General features: G+C 37.6%; 1 protein-coding gene across 3 annotated transcripts; it reads right to left on the reverse strand.

Annotated features, from left to right (window-relative positions):
- Positions 1-1,152: 1,152 nt before the first annotated feature.
- LOC120623657 (tumor necrosis factor receptor superfamily member wengen) lies at positions 1,153-26,505 on the reverse strand. Of its 3 annotated transcripts, none has more exons than XM_039889815.1 (4): positions 26,347-26,505; positions 21,070-21,523; positions 14,050-14,177; positions 1,153-1,320 (listed from the first exon to the last, which is right to left on the reverse strand). In XM_039889815.1, the coding sequence occupies exons 2-4, from the start codon at positions 21,518-21,520 to the stop codon at positions 1,264-1,266; spliced, it is 636 nt and encodes a 211-aa protein (XP_039745749.1). In that variant the 5' UTR covers positions 21,521-21,523; positions 26,347-26,505; the 3' UTR covers positions 1,153-1,263. The 3 variants fall into 3 exon arrangements, with proteins under 3 accessions (XP_039745749.1, XP_039745746.1, XP_039745748.1); XM_039889812.1 differs by lacking the exon at positions 26,347-26,505 and adding an exon at positions 23,281-23,604; XM_039889814.1 differs by lacking the exon at positions 26,347-26,505 and adding an exon at positions 23,281-23,596 and having other exon boundaries at positions 14,055-14,177.
- Positions 26,506-26,824: the final 319 nt, after the last annotated feature.

Genomic DNA, 26,824 nt, shown 5'->3' on the forward strand with positions numbered 1-26,824 from the left:
AATTGGCGTAGTGAGCAGCGACCCTGCTTTCCGTGTCCATGGGTTCGATTCCCACAACTGAATAGTTTGTGTCATGAACATTAATGCTTTTTAGTGTCGTAGTGTTTATTTGTATATTATAAGTATTTATTCATCAGCCATCTTAGTTACAGTAACACAAGCTACGCTTACTTAGGCGATGTGTGTATTGTCGTAATATATATTTTTTATATAAATTGTAATGTAAGCCCTTATACCAACATGTTAGTAGTATACCAAACCAAGTAAAAAATATATATTTTTTACTTGGTTTTCTTTTTTGTTTGGTTTTAAGCTAGAACACACTCGCAGTTCGTATCATTAAGCCAGGCCACACATAACACTTATTAAAATATATTAATTCATATCTTGGAAATTACTTTAACTATTAAGTTGAAGAACTTATACAATGGTCACAATCCATTTCATTAATTGCATGAAGGTTTATACTTTTACCCTGTTTGAAAGCCTTAATTTGGTAACTATTTTGAGAATGTTTTCAAAATAGGGAAAAATCAAGTTATATGTTATGTATGTATGTGATAGGTAGGTAAGTATCATTTTTTTATTATTAATTAAAAATAAATCTTATTAAATTACATGACATTACTTCGCTTCTTAAAAAGGAATGGACTATAGGTGGCTTGTGAGAATAATATCTATCATTATTATCAATCGCAGCCTATTCACGTCCCACTGTCGGGAACTGGCCTCCTCCCGATAGCAGAAACGGTATTAGAGCATAGACCAACCTCGTTATCCCAATGCGGCAGGCTATTTGTTTTTTTTATATGCAAAAATGACGTTTGACAGCAAAGATCGCGAGATTTACGCATGTCGATGCAAGCTTGTCGTGTGATACGAAATTCACCCTGCTGGTTTGTGGGCTTTAACGACTGGTCAGAAGTAAGTGATAAAAACCGGGCCTGACATCTTAACGCGCTCTCCGAGGCACTGAGGTTGACACCGACAATATCCGAACTCCGGGCTGGCTGGTAATGAAAATTTTTTAAAAGAAAAAACAATATCTAACAATTAAGTTTAACATGCTTACCACCGGACCAACGAGGCAGTCTATTATATACTTAGCCACACGAAACAAACTTGGATTATTTCTTAAATGAAACCACTTTAATTGTTTAATTTATATATTTTAATTGCAAAAATATTTCATATTCCTTCCTAGGTGATGTGCGAGGTTCCTATTTCTTTGTACTTGCATTGTTACTTTACGGTGGTGATCAATTAATTATTTATCATGTGTTGTGTACACGTTGCCCAAGCCTTTCCCACTAGTTGGACCTGAAACAAAAACAAAAAAAAAAATAATGTCTAAGAAACAGAAATAATTAAAAAACCTGCAACGTAAACTTTCTGTAGCAATCTCTTGCATACCCCTCAAACAAGTATATTTATTAGAAAAGTCAATTAGGAAATGACTGCAAGGCATGGTTAAGGCCATTTAATACAGTGGTAAATGAGAAAATAGACATTCTGCTGCATCGAGGTCTCGGATAAAGATATCTAGGTTTATTTTCTATAAAAACTCTTGACTTGGGCCGAGCAGACACTAAGTTATCCGAAAAGATTACGCTGGCCTATACCTACGCATCTTTATGGTGGGATATATTTATTCGAGAGATATATTCCGCCTACATGCGATGTTTTGATAAAGACTAGATTTATCATGGCAAGATTACCAATAAGTTTATAGTTAAATAGACTAAAATGATCGTTAGATTAACTGGGCAACAATTTTATTAAGCACTTTAGTAATAGGTGGTAAATCGAATACACTTAAAAAAATGTTGCTTTCTCTTAAGCAAAAAAACTAAATGTATTTTGTGACATAAAAGAGCTAAGTTCGGTAGGTATCCTTATAATATTAAGATAAATAATCGGGGCCCTCATTTAGATGTATGATGATGTTCGAATCCTTATAACTCTACAGAATAAACTCCGTCCGTCAAATTGGCATTTTTTATAGTGTATAAAGCATGACATCAAACTTTTTATAACTGAGAATCATTGAAGCCTGATATGGGAGATGATATCGTTATTCAGCACGCGATATCGTAGACCATATCAGATTCCAAGAAGCCAGCTGCCTCTATGTAAACATTCGACCAATGATTGAGGCATGGTAACAAATAAATAAACATAAACACTAAGAACATTACCATAGGACGTGTTGGTCACAAAAGGTGGCAATTGCGACCGAGGACTAACTTGTACGGCCTACCTAGTTTGTTTACCTTACTCAATACATCCGCAACGTAAGATGATCTTGCATAACTTGCAACCGCAATAAAAATAAGTCTTCAAAACGAGCTTATGCTAATTGCGGTTTGTTGCGACCATATTTGAATTTACGGCATGCTCGTGCGCGTGTGGAATGCTAAACGGCTCGCAGCTGCCGATGGCATTCGCATTTCACGTTGTTAGATATAAAGCTCACGGAAATCCAAATTGCTATAACGATATCTCAAGATTGCATACCTTCGTAGAACGTAAATATCACTTTCAGGAAGGTTTACATACACCTTTCTAATACTAAATGTTATTAATAACCTACTTTAAATAAAACTTTAGTTTATTTAATTTAATTTAACAAATATAACCTAAAATAAACTATTTAAAACTAAAATATGAAATAATTAATTATTATTATAATTATTATTAATTACTTTAAATTAATTTATTAGAAAGGCGCTGAAATACAAGGAAGGCATACTTAAAATAAATTTTCAGTATGAATAAAAACTGGATGATTATGCTCTGGAAATTTAGGTAGGTGTGCAATAAAAAGAGATTACCGGAATTGATTATTTGAAGTTTCTATTTACGAGTAGGCGTTAGTTTATAAAACGACGTTGTGTTTATAAACAGACGTGATATTGGCAAGTGTACGGGAACGTGCGGGAACCGCCTATTTTAGTCGGTGTTTCCAGGAAGTTTCCTATCTAAACTCCAGTCTCGCTGTTTTAATATGATTTAACCTTCAAACGCTCGCCTCAGCACTGTCTGGTGTGCGAGACGAACAATATAATTCTTACAAGAATAAAATACCTAGTTAAGTAGACGCTTGCGGGTCGCGACCACAGAGTAAAATAGATATTATTCATGGTTACAGAGCTCCGTCACCAACTATAGAGCTCTGAATTAATATTTAATTTTGTAAAGCAGTATCTTCCTTTTTGTTGTAAAATGTCTATTAAACAGTCGGTTAATAGTAACAGCCGGGTTTCGTCCCGGCTGTTACTTAACTTTCGGCCTCCCACTCCGGGGGCCGAAGTTCGATTCTCGGCACGCATTAGCCATGCAAGGGCAGGAGTCAATTTTCTCTCCGGGGAAAGGATAGGAATGTATCTTCTCCAACAGCTTTATCATCTCTCAGAGCACTGTGCAAACAAGTGGAAATAATATCCAAATAATATGTGTATGATAATAAACGGCGGTAAACTTCTCCTACTCCCTGTTCCCATGCTTTAGAAGGTGGACACGTTAATTATAGCTCTTGTCAGGGGATATAATCAGGGGAAATAATTTTGACCCCTTCCTGTGCTAGCCCGGCTGGGGTTAGGTAGATATGTGTATTTCAAAGCAATTAAATTTCACCAAGTAGATAATTAATTTAACGGTGAATGAAAACCTCGTAAGGAAACTGCCTGTCTGAGATAGGTAGGTTGGTATGTCCATAAAGTTCTGAAAGTCGCATGAAGACTAACATTCCGCACTTGGCCAGTGCGGCGTGAGCGTGTGCGAGTAATGGTTTGTCAGTTGTAGTTTTGTTATCTAATAAATATATTATATTCTTTCTAACAGTAGTAAATCTCATCAGTGGCGTGCACTTCATACATACGCATAAGCATTGGCTACCCTAAATTTTTATATTGCTCCTATAGGTGCAAGATTTTACTCGCTAATAATAATTATTTCTCTAAACAACATACCTACCTACAACGGCAGAACACAAATCCTCCACTTTGTATAGGTATTTAAGTTCGAATGATTGGCAACGATTGGCGCGTTTATGGATCCAGGGACGAGCTGCATAAACATAATAAATCATTTGCCGTTCAGTCAGAGTGGCCCGACGTGATATTTAAAGCACGATAAGGGCCGAACTCAAGTCACAGCGTCTGTCATTTCTCTTGTTTTGATTGACTCTCAAGGCCCATTCATTACTGTACTTTGTATTTACTAAGTGTGTATCTATAAGTTCAAAACATTTTTGTTTTACTATTTACTATAGGTACGAATGAAGGTTATTTTCGAATTTAAGTAATCTTTTTCTACTTACAAAAAAAATCTACAATATTTAAATCCTGCCCGTTTGCTACAACTCTTTAATTTATCTAAAAATTTCATTCTACTGTAATTAATAAAAAATCAATATCTATCTAATATATATGATACTTAATCAAAAATCTGCAGATACAAGAATTTTTGGATCTGAACATTTTGGATCATCATTGGCTTATTAAGAATGTTGCCAGAAAATTCAGATGTGTTAAGTCCGTACTCTAAAAAATATTTACATTTAGACCCAAATAGTAAATCACTGGTTTTGACCACTTTTAATAAAGTTGAAGAATTTGCAAAATAGTAGCGATCCTTTGGTGCTAAACGTTAAAAAAGCACCAAACAGGCTCACTAGGTAATTGAATGCAACAAGTGATTCCTAAGCTGTAAGTAGATATACTCGCTTTCTAAGAGATGACGCTGATTTTTTTGTGGGTTAACTAGTGAAAAATATCTGTTTGCAGGACTATACTTATCTATTTATATCATTGCCTCCCTACAATATTTTGGGAAAGTGCTTATGTTTTTAGTCTTCCACATGATAATAATTGTTATAACAATTTTAATGCGTTTCTTTTACTAGTCGTGCTTTGAACACCTCACCCACAGATAAGTGTGATACAATAGAACGTGTTCAGAGAATTAATGAGTTTGTATTTTATGCACACTATACTCGTAGATGTGTAAGAATTGTAGTTGCATCAAGCAACGTCGTCGTAGACCTCCACGATACTCAATTATATTGCTCTATAACGCATTTTACTACTGCGCTTCCGTCGATTGTCTCTATCAATATCTTACATCGCCTCTCACAACAGGAGGTTTGGCAATCGTCGCGTTAGATGCTAGTACCAAGTAGCCGTGAGGACGCTGCTGTTTGTTTTCCGGTATATTCCCTTAGTGAGATAAGGAAGCGTTATTATAACTGTATTCTGCTGCTGTCACCACACTGCACTATATCCTACGTAAATATAAAATATAAATTATTGCAGATTATATATACAATAATTTGTTCTAAAACTCACCTCACATTTATGTAACACTGACCTCACCGTTAAGTGAGGCTTGTTCCCAATATTAGTATTCTTGTAATATCTTATATTGTACGCTTAAATATCTACCATACCATCGCCTGTGAACAGAAGGGGGTACTAGGTAGGTACCATCATCCTAGGTCCCACTTCACGGGCGATCTCATCTCAACGATCGATTGCACGCAATTCGTAGCGATCCATCGCTCAAAACTGCCATCCACAAACGTGCAACGTCGATCGCTGCAATTGAACGCTTTGACTCGTTCGCATAGGGACCCGGCATCACTGAAAGTACGTGATAGTAGAATGCCCTAATAACCTATAGCACTCGTGTGTACATAAATACTAGATTTAATATTGCAGACGAAAATTGACGATTTCTTCGACTGATTCGAATGCACTTGCAGCCTCTAGGTGGAAACGCAAGAGTTTGTATGCTATATCCGACATCTTCTACGATTTATATCATATAATAAATGGGCATACATGAGAGTTTTTTTTTATCAAAAATTTAAATGAATAATTCCCATGCTATTTATTTTAATAGTGTAATAATCATTTTGTGGTTGGTTTTTGTTTCCCATAACAAAGTTATGCCAATAATCACAACGCTCGGCGAGTCGCTGGGAGAAGCTGGAGGCAAGTGGCCCAGGACCGTGGATTGTGGAACTCCCTACAAAAGCCCTATGTCCAGCAGTGGACGTCCATTGGTTGAAACGAGTATGATGATGATGATGAATAATTTTGTGCATTACACGCCATTTCTGGGCTATGGTCTATTTATATCATCAAAATATTATGTTTTTTTTTTAAAACCATTTACTGAATTTATTTACCACAAAGAAGTTAAAATAAAGGATCGGTCAATAAATAAAATAATTAACGTGGAAAATTTAGATACGATCAACACCCGAGTATTGAAATTACATATTGGCCGACGATTCGCCAATCAACGTTTTGCATGTAAAGAAGATGTCCATATAGTACCTACTCGGTGTGTCGACTTCCGTGGCCCGGAAAGGAAAGGAAATTCACAGACGCGTTAGAGATTCTAAACACGATGTTGGCCAGGCTCGGTTTCTCATGACCCTTTCTCATGTGAGGTAGGTAACACATACGTAGGTACTTACGATGTGGTTTTATGAAGGGGTTCGGGACAATTCGTCCATAAACATATACCTACATCGCAGGCGATTTCGGAGTTCGCATGCTAACTGATGCGTCTCCACATGCATGTACACTCGCATAAGTTTCTTACTAAGTACCTATATATCCATTTTATTTTAGATATAATCCATTTTATTTTAGAAATTATTTACCAAATTCAAACAAAATACGTATTAACCCATCGTAAACTAAATATTTATGGCAAATTATGTTTTATAATATGCTACCTAATACCTATAGCCATTGATATGGAATAGGTACGGCTATTACAGTAAAGTGGAAGTTGAAATTATTATGTACGTGTCTACTGGTTCCGTTCGTACTCGTAAGTCCGTCAGTTTCTGGCGTTTATGATAGAACGTCAATAAACAGTTTAGATTGGATCAAGTCTATTATTGACTGCACAAACATCTCGAAGGAAGCTTTTGGTCCATTTCCTGGCGAGAGAAATGGGGCCGTTCGTGACGCACGGTTTTACCTCTACATCCGTTCATATTTATAAGCTGAAGAATTTTTTGTGTATCCCACTAATTAATGTCGGGAACACTCAGTATTTTATTTCTAAACCCATTTCCGTAATAATTCGAGCTGTACTTTCATTCATCAACAATTTCTCTTTTTTGAAGACCTCTGGTGCAATAGTGAACGCTGTAGTTTTATAATTTGAGGTACCTGGACCGATTACCGGCTGGGGAAATTAGGCAATATGTAATTTATGAATTTGCTCGAGTCTGGTCGGAGGCTTCGGCCGTTGCTGGTTACCACCCTAAAAATGCGTCAAATGAAGACATATCTGTCGTGTTATTTAATTCCGAACAGAGTAACTCAGCTTGATCCAGGAGTAGCGGTTCACTGATTTTCAAGCGACCTTCCTTGATATCCCGGACCGGCCCGGATTTCTGAACTCAAATTGTTCCCTGGTACATCTGCAGGCATTATATATATTCAACCAAACATGTGGCAATTAAATACGTCTGCGTTTTCGCTGACAAGATACAATTGAAATAAAAAAAAAACTAATTTTTTGTTCACAATTTGTCGTCTTGCGTTTACGAATGACTTTGCTTCACAGTTGTTACTTGCAACTTTTTGTCCCTTTTTTTGCCACTTTGTAACTAAGCTAAGTATATTATTGTTCAATATATTATTGCCAAATATTTTTTTTTGGAACGATAACCACCTATAGGTGTTTAATTATTGATGCCGTGATTATGCAGAGATTTAGTTTCCTTAATTATTCATTTCAATAAAGAAATATTTTAAATGCGAAAGCGCTAAGCGTATTTTATTTGCCTATGGTTAAATAACTGAACCAATTTTGACGAAATTTGGCACCGAGATAGCTCGCATCCTGTAACCTCCGAGCATGAGTTTTCGTCATTGGCGTGAGATCGAATTATCTGACGGTACTCCATTCACGGGTTTTATGATTCCCGTAAAGACTTTACCTACTTCTGCGGTACTAAATATGATAGAATATAGGTACGGTTATAAGAGCAGATAGTTGCAGAAATTACGCAAATATTATCCTGCTCCTAAGTCTGAAATCGATGAAAATAATAATAGTATATATCCTAGGGCATTAATAATTTAAAAGTAAGTAGGTGTCGATCGAGGTACTAAGAAATTATCGTCGGGCACAACACAAGCGATGTCTACAAGTGGTCACGACTTAACGTGACTGGAGTTCGTTTTATTTACTACCCTTTATTCCTACTGATTCTTTGTAAACATATGGTACATTATGAAACAAGTGATACATTTCATTTTTCTTTGTATTATCTTTTTCATCACACTTGCGAGGAAAAACACAGACTAAGAAATGCTTTGAAACACGTTCTTGAAAAATGTCACAATTTTTGCTGTTTTTCCGGCATCAGGCTATTAACTCGCAATTCGTGCCTCGATAATTACGTATCCCACCTAAGTAGTTACGTACGTATAACAAAGTGCCGCCCTGCTGTAATAACACCGGCAACCACGCTCTTTAGAGAAACACAGCAATTCTGCATGGCGGACGGCAGTAGCACTTCCACTGACGAGCTTTGACCTCCATCAAAAATTCCACCATAGTCTTGTATCATAAAGGTAAGTATAAATTTGTTCTAAACAAGAAGGTTTTAACTGCTAGAAAACGTGCCAGTACGCGGTACGCCGAATTCAATTTTATTAGCATAGTAGAATGATACTTCTCTGGATACCGCCTGATGCTTTATCCCACAAAGCGTGCTCCACGTTGAATAATAATTAGTTTGGACTACTGAGTCAATAGAGTTGATTGTATTCTTCACTCTTGTATTTCATAAATAATATGTAAGACGTTTGGATAATACACAGGGACCACTCGCAGTGCTACAAATGTACCTACCTATCTAGTTATTTTAAAAATAGGTTGGAACTTAAATAGAAATAAGTAACAACGATAACTTTCAGGATATAAATTAGGTATTGCTTTCTAAACTCTAAAAGTAGATTCTCGCGAAGCCCCATCTCGTATGGTGACCGAAGATGTGTCGTGTGACCAATTGTCTGGTTTTATAACCGAACTTTATAAACTGGGTACTGCCCCATTATCTTTTATCATCATCCCAAAATAATTGCCATCTGCCATTTATTCACTTCCGTCTTAGTTTAGCTGTCATGTTTGGAAAAATCAAATGGATACCTCCTCCCTGAAGTCTCGCTTTCGTGACTAGGTATAATGCATGAAGATACCTTAGAGCCAATTTCAATTATAGTTTTAACAATTCATTGATGGCAACATTAGAATTATTTTTCTAACATTAAAAGTAAGTAGGTACAGGATTTTCACAAAACGTACTGATTTATACATGCTTATTGTATTGTACCGCTAATTTGAGAAGAAGGGACTGATTAACTTTTAATTAATTACATATCTTAGAAGGTAAGCCAAAATATTCTATCAGTCCTATTTTGTTCATAGGACTTTTTGAGTAAGGGATCGACTAGGTGATTATGTATCTCACAACAAACTTGCGACACGCGTAGATCTTGCGAACTTAGCTTTGGTCAAACGTCACTTTTACATACAATAAAAAAACAAAAGTCGCTAGCCTATCGTGAGATAGGTACGTCACCCTGCAGGGCTAGCGCGGTAGGAGACAAAAATTATATTCCTCGATTATATCCTCTGACAAGGGATATAATTAACGTGTCCACCTGCTAAAGAAAGAAAAGAGAAAAGTTTACCCCCGTTTATTATTACACAGATAGGTATTATTTAGATATAATTTCCACTGGTGTGCCAGTGCTCTGGGAGTTGATAAAGGTGTGGGAGAAGATAAATTTTTATCCCCGGGGATATAATTATCTCCTGCCCATGCTAGCTGGTGGGTATAGTATATGTTACGTATTAGCAACTCTTCTTTTCGTTTAAATATTTTATACGATATATGTGCATATAATAAATCGCTGTCCGAGTTTTATGGTTATACGTTGTAAAGCAGGTAGTAAAGCACGTGGTTAACATTTGTCTTCACAGCTCGTGTTTATACTCGTATAGTATCTTGATTAAATTATACATTCTCGCCTAATAATAAAATGAAATGTTTAGGTTAGTAGGTAATTTGTTGAGATTACGATAAAAATAAATCTAACTGAGGTCAGTTCAAAATATGTTTGTGAATTTTTTTATATATATCGACAGTTTGGAAAAGGTAATGCAAACATTTTTCTACGGGCGTGAAATTAAAAAAGGCATGCCTTTGCCTCTGAGGCATACCTAGATATAATATGCAATATGTGGCAACACGGTGGCGACCATGTACCGACCCATCGTTCCGAACGAGTTCCTAGCCTAGCGAGTTGCTATCTGGTGAATAGTAATGATGCAGTCTAAATAGTAGATGGCTTTCGTTTTAGGGGTATGGTAGATATATTAAATCCATTCCATAATCGTTTTCCACGCGGCATCGTATTTGAACTCTAAATAGCTTCGCGGCACGTCTTTGTCGGTAATAGTAACAATAACATCCACGGCCGAGGCTTCCAGACCAGACGAGGCGAAATGTAAATTTCTCAATTGGATCGAACGTGGGACCTTATAAGACCACAGCGTTCAGTTCTAGGAAGTTCGACAGCAGAACTTTATCTAGAATTTTCGCAAAACGCTTAAGTACTTTTTGGAGTATTACTTTCGGTACATTCTGTATCAGATATCATCATTATGAGATGAAACCATTATCGGCCAACTACAAGGCACGAGTATCCTCCAACAGTGGGAAGGGTGTAGGGCTCAGTCCACCACGATGGCCCAGTACAAATAGGTGCAATCCACACGCCTTTGAGAACATTACGGAGAACTCTAAGGCATGCAGATTTCAAGATGTTTTCCTTCAACGTTGAAGCAATCACTTGCTTTTAAATTGCTTAAAGCGCACATAACTTAGAAAGTTAGAGCTGGAAAAGTCCTAACAACTGGGCTATCACCTCTACTATTAGAGTTAAAAATAATTATTAAGGTCGGAATTTTGCGCTTGTTAGCGTATAAAAAAATATGTGGGCATTAAAAAGGAGTTGAGCCACTGATAGGTTATATTCATACACTACATATATTATTAATTTATTTTTACACTTGTCATACCATAATTTTTAGATGGCCGCAAGTCCATCTGAACTCCAGAGAGTTGAATCCTAATTCCTAAGCAACCTTAAAGAAATTTGGTTGGGTACATAAAAGAGGAGTAGAATAGTAATATCCACAGCAGCGATTGAACACGTGTCTCATTTTTTCTAAAATGAGTCCAAATATTTTTTCGTATGGGTGCCAGAGGCAACTGCTTGATATATTATAGCACAGTTCAACAACCCAATAAATCCTCGATCGATGTTTGTTTATCGTTAATTATTGTCAAAAATCGAAGCAGGAAGTGAGAGGCTTCCCGGCGGCGAGTGAAAACCCTTGGGGCCGGAAGCGGTGCGATGCGCCCGGTAGACAAGCTTGCATTACAAATGACGACTAAATGAACGCACGTGCGACGCTCCACTCGAGAAGTGCGTTTGATCGATGGACAATGACTTGTGTTAGGGCTGATTAATATATTGATAAACGACTAAATACACCGGGAGGTATCTTTGCATTATCGATAACGCAGTCTTATTTATATCAAAATACCCACCAACTCAATTTCATGAAAATTGGTTTTTAATCCAATATAATTTTAATTGTTTCTTGAAAACTATCTATTAACTTATATTATTAGGGTATTTGTAAAATCCTAATCAATTAAATATTATCAAAAGTTTGGTTATTTACCCACTTTATAAAATTGCTGTAATAATGTTGTAAAATTTAACGTAATTCTATCGGAAAGCCGTCAGCCCGGTTATTATTAGTCGTTAAAATCCACTAACCCGCATTAGAGTAGCGTTGTGGGTCTATGCACTCAAACCGTCTCTCCTAAAAGATCGGCGGCCTGCGCTTAGCAGAAGGACGTTACCAGGCAAATGATGCTTTTAAACTGGTAACTTGTGGTCAACCATCAGTAATGGTTTTTTTAAATTAAAATCCACTGCTGGACTAGAGGCCTCTAAACAACGGGAACGTTAGCATGTCCCATCCCCTTGTAGTAAACAAGTAGATGAGCAGTATTACTTTAACGTTTTGATATAATTTAATTAATAGCGCGTAGGAACGTTTCCTAAATTAAAAATAAAACAAAGTAGAGTCAACAGAAAAAAAGGGATCTTAAGGATGAATATAAGTGATAAGTTTATGAAAAGATAAATAATTTTAACTCCATATTCATATCCGTATCAATCTTTTAACTAACTTCACAACCTTTTTGTCGCGAACAAGTGGACCATTATATATGGTTAATACCCAATTACTTTATTATGCTTAACGAATGAAATTGCTGGACGATGAGCGTCTCGTGATTAGTTCCAATTGATTAAAATACTATGATCCGTACAACCGACATTATTTTAACATCTGCTATTTTATGTCAGAAATCTGTAACAAGGATTTTTTTTAATATATCTACTATTAGAAATGCTTGTTTACAATATGAGATATGTATTATATAAAAGTGTTTTTAATTAATTTTCTGGAATACTTTTAAAAAGATTATCGACTTTCTGCCTTTTGGTTCTAATTTTTTTAGTCTACATCCTAAGAAAAACATTAACTATGAGGTTTTAAATTAGATATTTACCAATGCATATATATTTATATATATGCATTGGTAAATATGATTTTAAGATAACTTGAGTAATTTCTTATTGCAATTGTAAAAGTAAGTAACCAGTAAAGAGATTTTGTAGACGAAATACTAATACGGCTATCTGAACTACTCAACATATGCGTTATAGTCAACAAAACAATTTATTTCAATCATATGATTAAAATAATAATTTTGTCATCAAAATATCAGTTTAAATCGCAAATACTCAGTTATTAGTAAGTACAACTTTTTTACAAAACAAACAACGTTTAATATGTTACATTAATCCCGAACATTAATCCAAAAGCTTATTTAGTGTTTAGGCAAGAGGCATAATTCCCCTTGTTTTGTGCACCATGCCCATAAATAGACTTTTGACGGCCATGGTTTTTTGTATATATTTAAAAAAAAAAAATAGTAAAGTAAAAATTATCACTAAATGTTATAATTTAATTTATGATTTTGCTTAACAATTTGTCTATTTTCAAGTAAATAAATCATAAGTATTACCTCAAACTTTCTTTGGTACCAATGTGACCCCTGATATAAAGTAAAACTGACTGAACGTGCGCACCCACGCGTATTTATTTTAAACGTTAAACTCGATCCAATCACTGGCATGCCGCCAGTAATCCTTGCTTTTAACCTGTAGGCAATCTCGCCAGCCTGCGTGCCAGCTAAAGACTTACGAGCTCAGTACGATGCCGTAAACATTCCTTTTCAGGAACTTATTATTTTCATCCTTAATGCCTGCGCAACGTCATTAGTTTACTTTACGCGTCTGCTTATTTTTAGAATTAAAGACTAACTTTGTTACTAAGGTCATTGTTGCGGGCGGCGGTGTATATTTATAGTTCATCAGGTTTCGTAGCCTCAGTTGTGTACTCTTGGCAGAGTGATCGTGGCTGAGATGATGTACATAGTGTCAGTTGTTATTGGTTCTAACAGCTTCTCGTTTACAGATATTCTATTTGGATATTCAAAGAATATCTAGACTTTTTTTGTAGACAGAGTTGTATAAGCCCTCCGAAAGTAGGTATTGTGTTATTTCAGCCAAATTAAACAATAGTGGGCACAATAACTTATGAAAGAGGGATAAAAAGCCAAGACCCCTATTGTTATGAAGGTTAGTGAACTTGTATAATGACTTGTAATGATGACAAACTTTAAATCCGATTCCAATAGTCTTATTGGTACCTAACAAACGACCGATTTGGATTCACATTGCTTAACCAATCAAATCGATTGATTTGCGCTGTCCAAGCTAAGAAATGTCATTCTCAGTAATAATGGATAGTTTAAATTTTGTAATTTTTATTACAAATTAAATCAATGCATACCTCACCTAACAAAGTATCTTTGCCGACGTGTATATTGCAGTAGATGTGATGATCGGTGGGTACCGGCTCGGCCGGCGTTTCTGCACCCGCTTCCATCAGTTTCAGCTTAGCTGATAAATCTTGTACATCTACATGAAACAAAAAAAAACCTTGAATAGAAGCAGACGTTACTTCAAGGAAAGTCATCCTAAACAAAGAATACATGCTTAAATTGCAATATGTCCATAAAAATCACACAAATCTTTATGCTGCAATTAGTTAACATTGCTTGATGCTCCGAGCAAAGCGTACGCAAAGAGTAAATTTTGGAAAAGTTTTGTCTGAATTTTATGGAAATGCCGGTTGTGTAGGTATTAGCATTTACCTCAGAAGGCTGTAACAAGTATATAATAAGTTATAGCATTAGAAATTTAAATGGTTAAAATATTGGGTGGATCACCCAGAAACGATGAAATCCGATAAGACTAAACTGTGTCAAGTGAAAGTTTATTGCTTGTCAAGACATTTTTACAGGTACTTTAAACATCACACCTTACAGTTTGAATATTAATTGATCATCGTTTTCGGTCACTTGCCTTTTTTGATATTTTGAATACTCATCAATTAATACAGTTAGCCTAATCATATCAATCGATCGATTTCCACTGCTGCTCATAAATATTTTGTAAGGATTTTTAAACTCCACGGTTTGTTGAATTTGTGTCGCTTGCGTGCCATCAACGTAGCTATATCTCTACCTCTAATAACAAGAGAAATAGTTTGTTGACACTGATAATTTGTTAATAATCTTAAAAACGAACCGTAAATAGTTTTTGTTTATAATGCGCAAAAACTATTTTTTTAATGAAAGTATACTACAATTAGTTACGTATGACGCAATAAAACCAGGCAGTGGATAACAGACTGATTTAATATGAGACCAAATGTAGGTACATACATAATTACTTATGGAACTACCCAACACCTCCTTACTTAATTACAATGGTGTTTTTGTAATACAAAAAATAATATTAATATAAAGAGATAAATATGAACTTAATTTAATCTATGACGAAGGGGTCTCAGACCATGACATTTTCTCTCTACCGTTACCGGCACTGGGGAGGTGGACGCCAGTTCGTACTTATCATCCTCTACCTGATCTTTAACAACAGACTGAACGTCAGAACTGTGATCCTTCCTCTCCGGTCCCGATATTATTTCTGAATTCTGTGCCGTCACAGGTTGCTCGGGTAAAATATCGAAGTCTGACGTCATGTCACCATTGGTGTCTTTGGAGGTGCATGTGAGCGAGTAGCGCTTAGAGGCCCTAGCAGGTTTAATAATTTGATCAATATGCCTCCTTACCGTGCCATGCGGCACATTAACTTCAAACGAAGAAGGCCCTACCTGATCGCTCACCTGACCTTCAACCCACTTCGTTTTATCTCTGCCATAATTTCTAATAAACACATTATCTCCACGCTGAACCTCACGCTGCGTGCCACCAGCGCGCTCAATTTGCACAAGTTGCTTACTGCGGACACGTGATGCAACATCTGGCCGTAGAATATCCAAACGACCCCTCAATCTCCGTCCGATCAATGCTACTGCTGGTGCTACGCCGGTAGTAGCTTGCTCGCAGTTTCTATAATTAAACAACATTTTATTTATTGCAGCATCGATTTCTACCCCTTCGAAACAAGCCTTTTTAATACAGCGTTTGACAGTTTTAACAGCATTCTCGGCGGCGCCGTTGCCCTTAGGTCTATACGGACTAGTGATGTTATGGATGATACCGTTCCTATTAAAATATTCCTTTATTTCATGGGAACCGAACGGAGGCCCCCCATCTGTGACGACTTGAAGTGGTAAACCAAATCGAGCAAATATTTCTCTAAATTTAGAAATTACGAACTTCGCAGCAGTACTATTTAATTGAAAAACTTCAATCCATTTGCTGTACGCATCAACAATAATTAAGTAATGTTTCCCGTTGTATTCCCCAAAGTCGGCGTGTAAGCGCTGACAGGGCCGCGCGGGGAACTCCCAGGGCGTGAGCGGCGCGTGCGGTGGCGCGTCGCGCTGCTGCTGGCACGCCGCGCAGCTTTTACATATTTGCTCAACGTCACCGTCCAAGCCCGGCCAATATACGTAGCTCCGGGCTGTGTTTTTCATTTTGACAACCCCTAAATGACCCTCATGTAACTCGTTTAAAATATATTGGCGGAACTTGGGCGGTATGACTATTCTATAGTTATACATAATACAACCAGAGTCTACGTACAAATTATCTTTGCGATTAAAATAAGGCTTTTCTTGAACGACATCTGTATTTGAAGGCCAACCGAAAATTATATATTTATAAACGTTTCGCAAAACGGGATCTATTTTAACCGCCTCCGCTATGTCTTTATGATTCACAGGGAACGCGCTTTCTAAAAAAACACAAATATGAATATGCATCCACAGAGTTATCATTGCCGTTCTGAGGTAATGGCAACCGCGAGAGACAGTCCGCGGGCCCGTTCTGTGCAGAGTTGACCCACTCTACGGTATAGTCGTAAGCGGCCAACCGAGCGGCATACCGCTGTAAGCGGCTGGCTGCCGTCTGTGGGATACCCAGTTTCTCTCCGAAAATATAGGACAAAGGCTTATGATCCGTACGAATAACAAAACTTCTACCATAAAGGTACTGGTGATTCTTTGTGACACCGAAAAATATCGCCAGTGCCTCCTTATCGAGCTGGCTGTACGATTTCTCCGCCGCGTTCAGAGTTCGCGACGCGCAGCATATCAGTCGCTCCGAGCCGTCCGGGTACCGGTGCGCCAACACCGCCCCGACCCCGTAAGCACTGCTGTCCACGCTCAACACTATAGGCAAGGTGGGATCGTAGTGAGCTAAGATTTTATCGCTAAGTAAAATATTTTTTACTTTCTTTAAGGCCATTTCACAATTTGCACTCCAGTTCCAAGGACGATTTTTTTTAAATAGCTCGTAAAGTGGATGTAATAAATTACTCAGATTAGGTATAAATTTTCCGTAATAGTTAACGAGACCTACCAACGCCTTGAGCTGTTGAACATCAGTGGGACGGGGTGATTCGGCAATGGCTCTGATCTTCTTGGGGTCCGGCCGTAGGCCGTCCCTGTCGATAATATGACCGAGGTAGCAGACGCCTGATTTAAAGAATTCACATTTTTCAAACTTGATTCTTAGCCCTACTTTTTGCAACCTCTGAAATACCTCACGCAAGTTCCGGAGATGACTTTTAAAGTCAGCACCCGCAACGCAAATGTCATCCAAAAATACGACCGTATTCGGTACCCCTCTTACTACTTCCTCCATCATCTTTTGGAATTTTTCCGGTATACAACTTAAACCGTACGGGGTACGAATATACTGAAAAGTGCCTACATGTGTACTGATTGCTGTGCACGGTCGGGAATCCTCGGTTAAAATTACCTGTTCGTAAGCGTGAGCCAAGTCTATCTTACTAAAAAAAATCCCTCCGCTCAGTATGCTATACAACTCTTCAATACGCGGCAACGGGTACGGTTCGCGCTTCAATTTAGGATTGATAGTGACCTTATAGTCGCCGCATATTCGAATACTGCCACATTTCTTGATAACGGGGACGATTGGGGTCCCATAATCCGAATTTTCCACTCTGACAATAGTGCCCTGACTAACTAAACGTTGAATCTTCTTTTCTACAGGTTCACGCAACGCTAGCGGTAGATTGCGTGCTTTATGAAAAACTGGTTCATCATCTTTCAGCCGTAACGAAAACTTTTTAGTACAAGTACCCAATCCGGGGGCAAAAACATCAGAAAATTCTTGTTTAAAATTTAAAATTATCTGCTCCGTCTCATTAACCGTGTTCGGTTGTCCCAAATGATTTAACCTTATGCTGTAAATGTCGCAGCCACGCCCGGCCTAGTATCGGCCGACCACCGCCCGGTATGACGTACAGCGGTAGCGCCCGCGCCGTGCGCTCCTCGCCATTACAATTAACATACCGCGCTAGAACTCTAATAAAACCGATGGGTTTGATCACATTCCCCGTATAGGACCTTAAGGTTAAATTACATTCAAACACTTCACAAGATTGAAAATACATTTTAAACATATGTTCAATGATTGCTGATATTTTACTACCCGTATCGACTTCAAAATTTATAGGTACACTTTGTATAAAAATTTGTACTACATACGGTTTATCCGCAACGCCATCGACCTGTATGTTATAAAAATCACTATCGTCGTTCTCCGTTTCAGCTTCTAAAAAAAACTGATTCTTCTTCTTCTTCGTAAACTGACTAGGACGCTCACTCACATTTTTGCACATGTTCTTTAAATGGCCTTTCGCCATGCACAGATCACAAGTATATTGCCGAAACTTGCACCTTTCGGCCGGGTGCTGCCGCCCGCACCTCCAGCAATGCCGCTGACGCGCGCCGCGCGGCCCGCCGCTGTCCGCCGCGTCCAGCTTATGCACCTGTACAGGAGCCGCGCCGGCGCCACCCGCGACCGCCGCGCCGTGCGGGCCCGCGCCCGGCGCCGTGCCGCTCGAGCCGCTCGCCTCCGCGTGCCGCTCCGCCGCCTCCAGCGCCAGCGCCAATTCCACTGCCCTCTTGTAGTTCAAGTCCGTTTCCGCGAATATACGACTTCGCATCTCGTCGTTAACAAGCCCCGAGACGAACTGGTCTCTTAAGTTTTCTTCCAATTTTTCAGCAAAATTGCACGTACTAGCCAGATGTTTAAGGGTTTGTAAATACAAACTCAAATCTTCACCCGGCTTTTGTCGCCGCTGACGAAAGATATGCCGTTCTGCGATTTCCGAACGCCTGGGTTCTAGATGCTTCTTTACTATTTCAACCAGTACGTCGAACGTTTTATCCTCCGGTTTATCGGGCGCGCACAAATCACACATCAAATCGTAGGTTGGTTCTCCAACTACCGTTATTAACGTGGCAACATGCAGAGAATTTTTAATTTCGTTCAAGGCGATAAATTGTTTTACACGATTTACGTATATCGTCCACTTTCGCGATGACAAATCGAAACTTTCAATTTTTCCGTAAGGCATGTTCCCAATAAAGACTTTGAAACGTATTTATCACTATGAATCTAACTATTATTAGTGAAATATCAATAAAACTCGTCGCCAGTTAAAAACATAGAAACAAAAGTAGAAAACAAATGGGGCATTGAAGCCCGCTACTGTATTCTCGTTTTGGTATAAGTAAATACAAACAAAAAACACCGTTAGCTATTGTTCCGAAGGCGGCCGGCCACGCAGGTCAAAATTAGTACCGCACATGTTTAAACAAACTCGCATTGTTTACGTGGACTTGCGCCTGCGTTTCTCGGCGTCTTCTCTACGGAGCCGAGCCAAAGCTAGATTTACGATGTGGTGTGAAAGCGCACTCAAACTATGTGTGGGCTAGTCTATGTGGAGTCGTACTGATTCATGGCGCCTTCTGTGGGTGGCTGGGAGAAACGACTAATAATTCAACAATCAACTTGAAATGTATACAGTAGAATAAGTTTACTCCAAAAAAAATATACTTTGAATATAAAGCATAAGACTGATAAACTGTTCTTATCTAGTGTATAGAAAAATTACGAAATGCGACCTGCTTCGCACAAACTTCGAGTTGGCAGATATATTTTAGTATTGTTAAAGTAGCACAGAATTGTTTAATTTTTAGAGCATTCTTCTTTTAGTGAGTTGTGAATTGCTTCTCTTTGTCGTCGCATTTTTGATAATAATGCTTGTGAACGTGCTATAAACTATTAATAAATTTGGCACTTTTCAAAATCATAATATAACAAATAGGTAGTTTTGAAAATCTCTTAGCATTCAACGTAGCTATTTTACAGTCACGGTTTCTTACATTAACTGTTTGTTAAAAGACATGGACTAATTCCAATCCAATTCATAATGTTCAGGCCAATTAATAAAGTAAGTAGTCAGCCTTAAGAACAGGGTAAAGTAAAAGAAAAGCACTACTAGTACCGAACTAAGGTATATGTTATAATACGGTGTCACGACAGATGTGTCAATATTAGATAAGAGGACAACAAGACCTCGAGGCATGCAACGTGACGCTTGTATAGCCGCACGCAATTGCTGTAAAAAAATGACGATGCGATATTATTTATTGAGACAATATAATATGAAATATTCTTGTGTCGGTTATGTTAGTCGTACTGGGAATTATCTATAAAATATTGTATGCGACAAGATGTCTAACGTTAAGGTCAGAGATGTTAATCGCTTCATCTCTTGATATTCAATAAGCGTCGTCAGTTTCGTTAGAGCTGGCTACATATATACAAGTACAACTAGTAGCCAAGCGCTGTCCGCAGTTATATCTACTTCCATGGAGGTCGTTCGTTCATCAGTGTCCTGAATAAACAAACTGTTATTGAAACGAATGTTGTACCTAAATCATGTGTGTTTGTCCATCCGTGACTGAAAGAACATTATCAAGATATGTATATGGTAAAATAATAATTCTACTGCCAAATTTACTGTCCGTACCTTGTATGCCTACAAGGTCAAAATGCGTTAACTGCTGGGTTTTTCTTGAACATTTTACATAGTTCGTGATTTAAAATTTATCTGCCATTTAGTCAGAATATTGGAATCTTGATGATTTTCGTCTATATATGCTTACGACTACATTGTTATTGTAAAAATCTTAGATATTTTCAATAAATTATCCTGGTTCTTAGAAGATTTCATTCATCATAATCTAAAAGGTTTTAAGCATGTTCTAAATATGTTTTCGAAGACGTCACTAACTACTTTCTTTGATGTGAGTTAAAACTACCTATGTATTTTGAGATATTTACATTTAACTATCGTGCAATATACCTACATAGGCTAGATTTATCATGGACCGTAGCCAACTTTTATCATGTTTATCAGTGTACGGTAAAATGCCAGTTGAAGGTTTTATTGAAACATGGATACTAAAACTATTTTGCTACAATTCTATTACATGCTAATTGGTTGGATAGCTTACCTGATTTTAACGCTAATTTCAACGTCCTCCATTGCTTCGCGTGGTACAGCGTCAACGTAAGCACTACCACAAAAAACACTAAACACCCACTTACAGCGACAGTCAGTGTCGAGGTCTGTACATCCCACTCGAGTTCATCTTTCACTTCACCGCTATAGTCCGAGTACTCGTAATACTCATAATCACTGGCAGTTTCACTTGTATCATTGTCATTTTCTGTGTTAAAAGGCCAGATGCGGACCTCATGAAGAGGCTGGCAGATGGTGTCACGGTGCAGTTCGCAGGGGAACTTGACGACGAAGCGGCGTGGGTCACACCTTGTGCAGGGCACGCAGGCGCCACGCTGCCGGTGCCACCAAGAGCGACCCCGCTCACACGCGCCTTCGCCCGATGCGGGCTCGAGCGCCAGGGTAGCGATCACCAAACACAACTTTGCTATCTCTCCTCGCATTACCTGAACAAACAGGAGGACTTTAAGCAAATGTGATATGCAACAAGTCAATATTTGATTTTGGAACGTTTCTACATAAAAAGTTACAAAAAACGGATTGTTCTTTTTTTCTGCGTGTCAGTGTCATTATCATCATTATGTCAACCAATGGACGTCCACTGCTTGACGTTGGTCCGTTGTGGGGGTTCCAAATACCACAGTCTTGTGCAGCTTGGGTCAGCTCCCTGCCATACGATCAATTTGAATGCAGTTTCCTTTAACTTACAGTTTACTCGCAATATTTATTGAAAATATAATCTGTTTGAGGATTATGAGCTCTTTACATTTGAGTTTTTAATATCTCAAATTTGTCTACTCTACTTTAATGTACCTTTAGTGTGCCAAGTTATACTAAGTATAGATTCTGCAATAATATGGTAAACTTAAACTGATGAAACCTTTGGAAGTCCACTGAATGTTTTCTGCAGTAAATATTATAAAAAAATCTTAATCTGATGATAAATCAGGAAGGAATCAATGTTTAAAAATGGCCAGCGATTCTAATACTACCTATCAGGAGTTAATAAATTTAGCAAAATGTTCAATCAACTTTTTTGGGTCTGTTCACGTTCTATATGTATGTGAAGGTACTTCGTGTACCTATATAAGATTAAGCCAAAAAACGTTAAGCTAAAAACAATACTACGTTTTTTTGGTCTTACATAAACTTTATTTTCAATTTGCAAGGTAATTTAATACCGAAACATAGTGCCAAAGTGTACAACATAGCAGTTATACATCGTTGCATATATAGGTACCTACAAAATGATGTAAGTGAATTTATAATCTTGCTATATATATTTGTATTCCAAGACTGTCGTATAATCGTAGGAGTTTCACTGCACCTAAGATATCGAATTATGCCTTACCTTCAATATAGTTCGTAGGATTTGTAGATATATGTAACTTATTCCAAAATTAAGTACCTACCTACCTACTTTTGAAAACTTATATTCATGGCGTACACGTTACATTGCTCATCTTACGACCTACCTGTAGCTTAAAAGCGGTAGGTACCTACCTCAATTGTTTATTTTCAGTGAAACTTTCTCATGATAATGTATTTTACATTAAATTAAAATTCCACTACGTGAGTCTAGGTCTTGGAATCCAGTCCTACATTAACAGCTTCTAAGAATAGCGAGACTTGTTTAAGAAGAACTTCATGTGAATTGAAATGTAGAATTACAGTTAATGGCATAAATAGCTCCAATGTTTTATAATGCCAGAGTAAAGATAGGCATTTTTTGTACATACATAATTAAAAGACTTATTAGTGTGCCCAGATGCTCGCCAAAGGACTCTTAAAATATAGAAAAGAGGCTAAGACTAATTTATATCTACGTAGGTATGTCTAGGTAGGCACGTATTATAATATTACAGAGCCGCAGAGTTTTTGTTTATCATTATCATCATTCTTTAGCTTTGAACGTTGAACTTTTCTTTCATAAGTAGGTACCAATCTAAGCATTTAATCACGAAATAATTTTATTTTATTATTAATAACAAATTAAATAAATAAATATTTTACTATGTACCATAGTAAAATATAGTTTATTCCAATTATATAATAACTGTAATTTAATATTTTATACTAAAATGCTGACCATACCTTGCAATTTTAAGGGCGAGTTTCAATGTACTTCTTGTAGCTAATTTAAAAAATAAAACGGAACATAAACATTAAACAATTTACTTAGTTACTTGTAAATATTATTTACCTTAAAGCTTAAAATCATGTAGATCTGCTATGGGCCCATAAAGGTCCTCATCTCTAATTGAAACATAAATCCGACTTTCACTAGCACGTCACATCTTCCTTTAGATTATAAGTTTCTCCATAAATATTAATCCGGTTAATAAATTTATGAAAACGTTACTTAATTGATACTTCTACAGCATTTTAATTTGTTTGATGTTTATTATAAAGACGCAAGTGTTGCCGCGACGCCGAAAACACAATCACTAGAAATTGCCTCTGTAGATCGACTCACGAGCACGACCACGACTGAATAGTGAATCGTGATTCTTCGTGGATAAATCCGACGTACGGCTGCGTCGGGGCACGCGCAGCTAGCGTCCAATCATCCAATGCTTATAGCAATAGTTATCAATGCTACCTATTTTGCGTACATATTTTAAAATGCGTGTGAATTTTCGTGTCTTAGTATGTTTATTGCTAATTACACTGCTTTTTAGTAAACATTCGAGTCTCCGAGAAACTTCAAGGTATCTCTCTATGTTAATTAGAGGAAAATGTGCCCGATAATCTATAACACTTTTTAAATTTAGAAACGTTCGAAGCTCTGCCGTGAAGGAAGATTAGTCTTTAAAGGTACTTAATATAAAAAAAACACTTGTTATACATCTAATACAACACATGTTATGAAGCAAGCGAACAGTCCGTTTTGTTGAACGCGCCTATCTCAGGAACTACTGCTTCGAATTGGAAAAATCTTTTTGTGTTGGATTTATAAAGGATCTGTGGGCTATATAACATCACGCTACGCATCCTTGAATAATTAGTATTGCAAATACGGGAAAAATTATTCCTTTTCAAAGTTTCCAATGCGGGTGACGCTTATACACCATAAAAATGAATGACGGAATTGTTCCTATTAAAGATTTCTAAAAAAGGGACAGTATTGTTTTATTTTTATTTGAAGCCTTGGTACTTAACGCGTTTTCTAGTAAATGTTTCTCTGTGAAGTGTTGCTCTGTTTGCGGTTGTTTTCCACCAGTAGCGTGCATATAGGGTATGCAAAGGATATGTACTAAGCGAGCAAATAATATGAAATGAAGAACATCTGCAGTACGAGTTATTAAAAACTTACGTCTAGAATTGATGGACAACGGGCGGCATGTTGCAGGGCGTATGCCCTGTGAAGTGTTGCTCTGTTGGCGGTTGTTTTCCACCAGTAGCGTGCATATAGGGTATGCAAAGGATATGTACTAAGCGAGCAAATAATATGAAATGAAGAACATCTGCAGTACGAGTTATTAAAAACTTACGTCTAGAATTGATGGACAACGGGCGGCATGTTGCAGGGCGTATGCCCTGTGAAGTGTTGCTCTGTTGGCGGTTGTTTTCCACCAGTAGCGTGCATATAGGGTATGCAAAGGATATGTACTAAGCGAGCAAATAATATGAAATGAAGAACATGTGCAGTACGTGTTATTAAAAACTTACGTCTAGAATTGATGGACAACGGGCGGCATGTTGCAGGGCGTATGCCCTGTGAAGTGTTGCTCTGTTGGCGGTTGTTTTCCACCAGTAGCGTGCATATAGGGTATGCAAAGGATATGTACTAATATGAAATGAAGAACATCTGCAGAGTTATTAAAAACTTAAGGATAGGCATTATAAGAGTATATAAAAACCTTAACCTCCCTGGCGCAACTTTCGCCTGGGTTGGCCCCGATTCCCAGCAGGGGCAATTTGGGAATTTATAATCTCTGAATTTTCTCTGGTCTGGTCTGGTGGGCTTTGGCCGTAGTTAGTTACCACCCAGCCGATAAAAACGTGCCGCCAAGCGATTTAGTGTTCCAGTGCGATGTTAGGTGTTTCTACCTAGATTAATGGTATGACTACCATACTCCCTAACAGGTTAGCCCGCTACCATCTTAGTCAGCATCATCACTTACCACCAGGTGAGATTTTAGTCTGGGGCTAATTTGTAGTGGAATAAAGAAACCTACCCTTAAGTTTTTATGAGAGAGATTCTCGTACTGGAGATTTTTTTTATTATTTTATTGCATACCCGGTGCATACAGCATACCCTATTTGCACGCCACTGTTTTCCACTTACCATCAGATGGGCCATGTGCTTGAGCCGTCAATTAATACTACAAAAAAATATTACACATTCAGGGAACTATTTATTTGCTATTTGAATAATAAAATCAAAAAAATTAGGCGCCAAATGGGAAGCAGTCTGACGGATCAGTTAAAAAAATTTGTCTCCCTCAGGTTCTGTGCTAGGACCTTTTCTGTTTCTCACTCACATTCATATTAATGACCTACCTTATCTTGCTAAGCACACTAAATTTATGGTATACTATTGTTCACTAACGACGTGTTCCACTTATGTTTCAATTAAATCGACATGAAATAACTTTGGTCTATGCAAAACATCAAGGGGACTCCCACTCCACTACTTCTCTCCACTATAGCTTCGTACATAGTTAGGTATCTGTCCGGTTAATTTTTGTCTGGTGGGAGGTTTGTTACCACCCTACCAACATAGTCGTGGCAACTTTTTAGCATTCCGGTGCATTGTCGAGTAAAAATTGATGCGGAGCCGTCTCAATAGGCTTAGAAAAAGACTAATAGCGAACACCAAACAACAAACACGAACGTGTGGATGGTTGTTTGCCGATATTTGTTAGTGTTTGTCAGTGATCGGCGTCGGTGGCGGTTTTTTTGCACAAATCAAAGATTTTCGACCAACGCCTTTTCGACGCATCCAAAGGCTTATTAGAAATCAGTAGTCCGCGCAAGCTTGCGCGCTGCGTTCGGATTTACTAGAGGTAATAAGAATTTCACGCTCATCATAATAAAGCATCTGATGTTAAAGTGCCAGGAGAACTTCTCATCCATTAACACCCGTCTTTGGGGAAAGCAACATGTTCTGAAAGTTTATGAGTGATAAGCAAACCTACCCCCGAAAATTTAACTAGAAAAATCTTTAAAAAAAATTTACTAAAAAAACCGACTTTGTTGAAAGATACAAATATTTACTACATTCTAATGTCGGTCTTAATAAAATATAAAAAATACTAAGTACCTACTTTCCTTGCTACGAAATTAAGGGAACGGTATACAAAATTTATCTCTCACTTAGTAATTTTTACAATTTACTTGGCACCAATTTAAAAATATATATAATATTTATTTCTTGCTTTTAAGTTGTTTAGCAAAACAATACTCGTAGGTCAACCCGCAAGTTCTAGCTGCCACAATCACGGCAGCCATATTAACAACCCGGAATATACTAATGTTGTATGGTACCTAGTGTTTATTGATTGTAGTCGGTGTTTGGCCTGTGTTTGGTGTTTGTGACAAACATCAAGCATGCGGACCGGATGTGGCAAGTAGGATAACTTGCTAACATCTTAGACTTTGCCAAAGACAATATAAAGAATTGACTTGTTGGTTAGATTTTATCTGAGGTTTAAACCTATATTTATTTGCTAGTGGTACAGATCTAGTACCAAGTTCGATTAGGTCTGTGGTCAGTGGTTTGAAAAGTTTATTCTATGGCC

Source organism: Pararge aegeria, chromosome 5 (genome assembly GCF_905163445.1).
Source record: "Pararge aegeria chromosome 5, ilParAegt1.1, whole genome shotgun sequence".
NCBI lineage: Eukaryota > Metazoa > Arthropoda > Insecta > Lepidoptera > Nymphalidae > Pararge > Pararge aegeria.